Source organism: Theobroma cacao, chromosome 2 (assembly GCF_000208745.1).
Source record: "Theobroma cacao cultivar B97-61/B2 chromosome 2, Criollo_cocoa_genome_V2, whole genome shotgun sequence".
NCBI classification, from domain to species: domain Eukaryota; kingdom Viridiplantae; phylum Streptophyta; class Magnoliopsida; order Malvales; family Malvaceae; genus Theobroma; species Theobroma cacao.
This window is the reverse complement of record NC_030851.1, coordinates 2,479,686-2,482,598: the sequence shown is the minus strand read 5'-3', so window position 1 is coordinate 2,482,598 and position 2,913 is coordinate 2,479,686. Positions and strand designations below refer to the sequence as shown.

Here is a 2,913-nt window from a genome sequence, read left to right as displayed (position 1 = left end):
TAAAGTCTAATTTTAGAAGAAAAAAATTAACAATGGGGCGTTTATGGTGTATATATATATATATATCCTTTGAAAATCTTTTTGCATTCTAAAAAATTAAGAAATTGAATTATTATGATGCAATGCTTAAATAGGCTCTTAAACTATTTAAAAAAATTCAAACAAATTATTATTCTTTTATTGTGTTCAATCAAGTCCCTATATTTTTATTTTGAGTCAAATAAGCCCTTATAACTAATGATTAATTAATTATCATTAATCAAAATACCACTTATCATTTTATATTCACATGACACTGATATGATATTGATGTAAAGAGTGAAAAATATCACATAATTATATTATTATACTAAATTAATATGTCATATCATCATTAATTATAATATGTCAATATATTACATCATTATCAATTATGATATATTAACGTGTCATATCAATGCCACGTAACATGAAATGAAAAATGACATTTTAACTAAATTAATCATTAGTCAAAAAAACTTTTTGACTCAAAATAAAAATATAAAAGCTTATTTGATTCAAAATAAAAATATAAAAACTTAATTGAACACAATAAAAGTATAAGAGTATGTGATATTAAAAAATTTATTTGATATATCTTTGAGATTCATCGCATGTAAACCTTTAGCACACAAACAATAGAATGAATAAAACCTTAAAGGACAGTGACATTGATACACGCTTCGAACCTATTTCTGTATTTTCCAATTCGGTGATAGAACACCTAGATGTGTGTGTGTGTGTGTGAATCTCCATCATTGGAAAATAGAAGTATAAGGCAAATTTTTGTAATATTGAAAAATACATATAAGGAAATTGGTTTCTTTCCACATAAGGAAACTTTAGGTCTTTTTTGGTACCTGAATTTATGGATATAAAGATTTATATCATCATTGTAATTAGGATATCTATTATTTGAACCAAAAAAAAAAAGAATTTATAAGTTTACAGATGATATATAAATTTAGAAGTAAAACTTGTTTACAAAGTCTCCTGTGAAATTTTTTTGTTTAGAACAGACTGGGCAATCCAGACTCGTCTTCTCTCTCATAAATCATAATTTTTGTACTTAAGCCAAGATGTGCCATGAGAAGGGCGACATGAGTGAGCAACTCTCCACCGTGCCTTAATTGTTGAGCATGATCCTTCCATGAACAACGACTGGCAGCATAAGTCAGATTTCTCATCCATAACTTACCGATCGTCTCCCATTTTTTTTCATGATCCCAGCGTTCGTCGCTTACCAAATTTTGCAGACGCTGGGCAATTTCAGACCCTTTCAACAGTAGTACCCTGTTCTTTTGAACTTCTGATTCAAAAAGTGTCGACGTTGTATAATCATGCCTATAGTGAATCAACGCTTCCACGATTTTCTTCTTCAATTCACTTGAATTTTCACCCACACGAGGGTGAATTTTCTCTACAAATTTGTTGTTTGCTAGATTTATTATTTCCCCAAGCCCTTTAGGCAACATCGTTGGACGCAAGAGTACAAGGTAGGCCATGTAATCAGATAAAGTCTTGCTGATTTTGCAATATGAACCCAGCATGCCTCTTCGATGATTGTAAAGATCATCGTAGTAAACAAGGCTAGTAGCAATATGGCAAAGGAAGATGTAGCGGGCAAAATCATTTCGATGGCCGTCCCAATCATTATCATCAACAGCATACTTTTTAAATACATCATCGATATCCTTATCCAACACGCTGGAGAGAAGAGAATCTCGGTTTTCCGTACAGTTCCGCAGTTGATCATGATACTCGTTGCGTTTCTCTAGTAGTTGTTCATAAATGAAAGTCCTCAAATTAGAATCCACCGACTCCCATACAGTGTACTTGTGCTTTTGCAGAAGGTTGCTGGTGTCAATAAGCCTTATAAACCGAATAAACTTGTTATCAGCGGCGACCTCAACATAATAAGATATCAGATCGTGTTGTGCCACTCTTCTTATTGCACTCCTCGAGTTGATTGAACTCAGCCTAAGAGCAACAAGCTTGGAGTACAACTTATTTTCTGGAGGAACACTGCCTAACTGTGCAATCGTCCATTTAGAGAGAGCATGCGAAATAAATAGACAAATATCAAGAGAAATAGCTCCCACCAGCAACATGTAGGTTATGGCAACGTCAATTTTCCAAAACTTTTTCTTATCAACAAATGCTGAGAAAGCAATCAATGAAGAAACTGTGGAAAGAAAGCAGAAACCATGAAGACATAAACTTACTTTGAAGCCTTGGTGATGTATGGGCATCTTGGTGAAGAACAAGTCGTAAAGGAAACTTAGTTCAATTCCTACCAATGCGAATGCCTCTTCCGCAGGCATATCCTTTTTCGATTGCCCTTCTTCATCTGCATATTCAGACTTCAAGTCGACCACCTCATCGTAGGCTTTTTTCTCAATCCAGAAAGGGAGGTCCGTGAAGAGGGGCTTGAAAATAATGGAAGACAAATATGCTTGGCGGAGAATTCGGACCTCTTTGTTTTTCCTTGCAGGTTGAACCATTTGTTGCCTTGCTCTATCTTCATCATTTAGGGAGCACGATGAATTTATCAATTGCTTTTCGCTCGCACATCTGAGAGCCCATATCCTTTCTCCAGCCTTGAAAACTCCAGCAATGAAGATTGGAATAGCCAGACAATTGAAGGTAGAACTTGATCGAAAACTTATTTGGATATAAATCGCCATCCCAACCTGGGTGACTAGCCCAAAAAACTGTCTCAACCACATATCGTTGTCTTCCAAAGAGTAGGCTGTAATGTTATGCGGGCTGCCCAAATGCCACAAAATGAATGGAGACCAGAATACGATGAACCAATTTTTCAGCTTGGTACCGCCCTTTAGGAGGCTAGTTAACACAAGATTTGCTACTGAAGTTGCTGACTGGTATGTTATC

The 2,913-nt window shown here is 35.0% G+C and overlaps 1 protein-coding gene across 1 annotated transcript; it reads right to left on the bottom strand.

Annotated features, from left to right (window-relative positions):
* On the bottom strand, positions 1,015-2,308 carry LOC108660790. The gene has a single exon (XM_018115169.1). It carries the CDS (start codon positions 2,268-2,270, stop codon positions 1,029-1,031), a length of 1,242 nt encoding a protein of 413 aa, XP_017970658.1. The 5' UTR covers positions 2,271-2,308; the 3' UTR covers positions 1,015-1,028.

Coding starts and splice junctions, on each gene's coding strand:
- LOC108660790 (XM_018115169.1), bottom strand. CDS start 2,270: ATGCCCATACATCACCAAGGCTTCAAAGTAAGTTTATGTCTTCATGGT.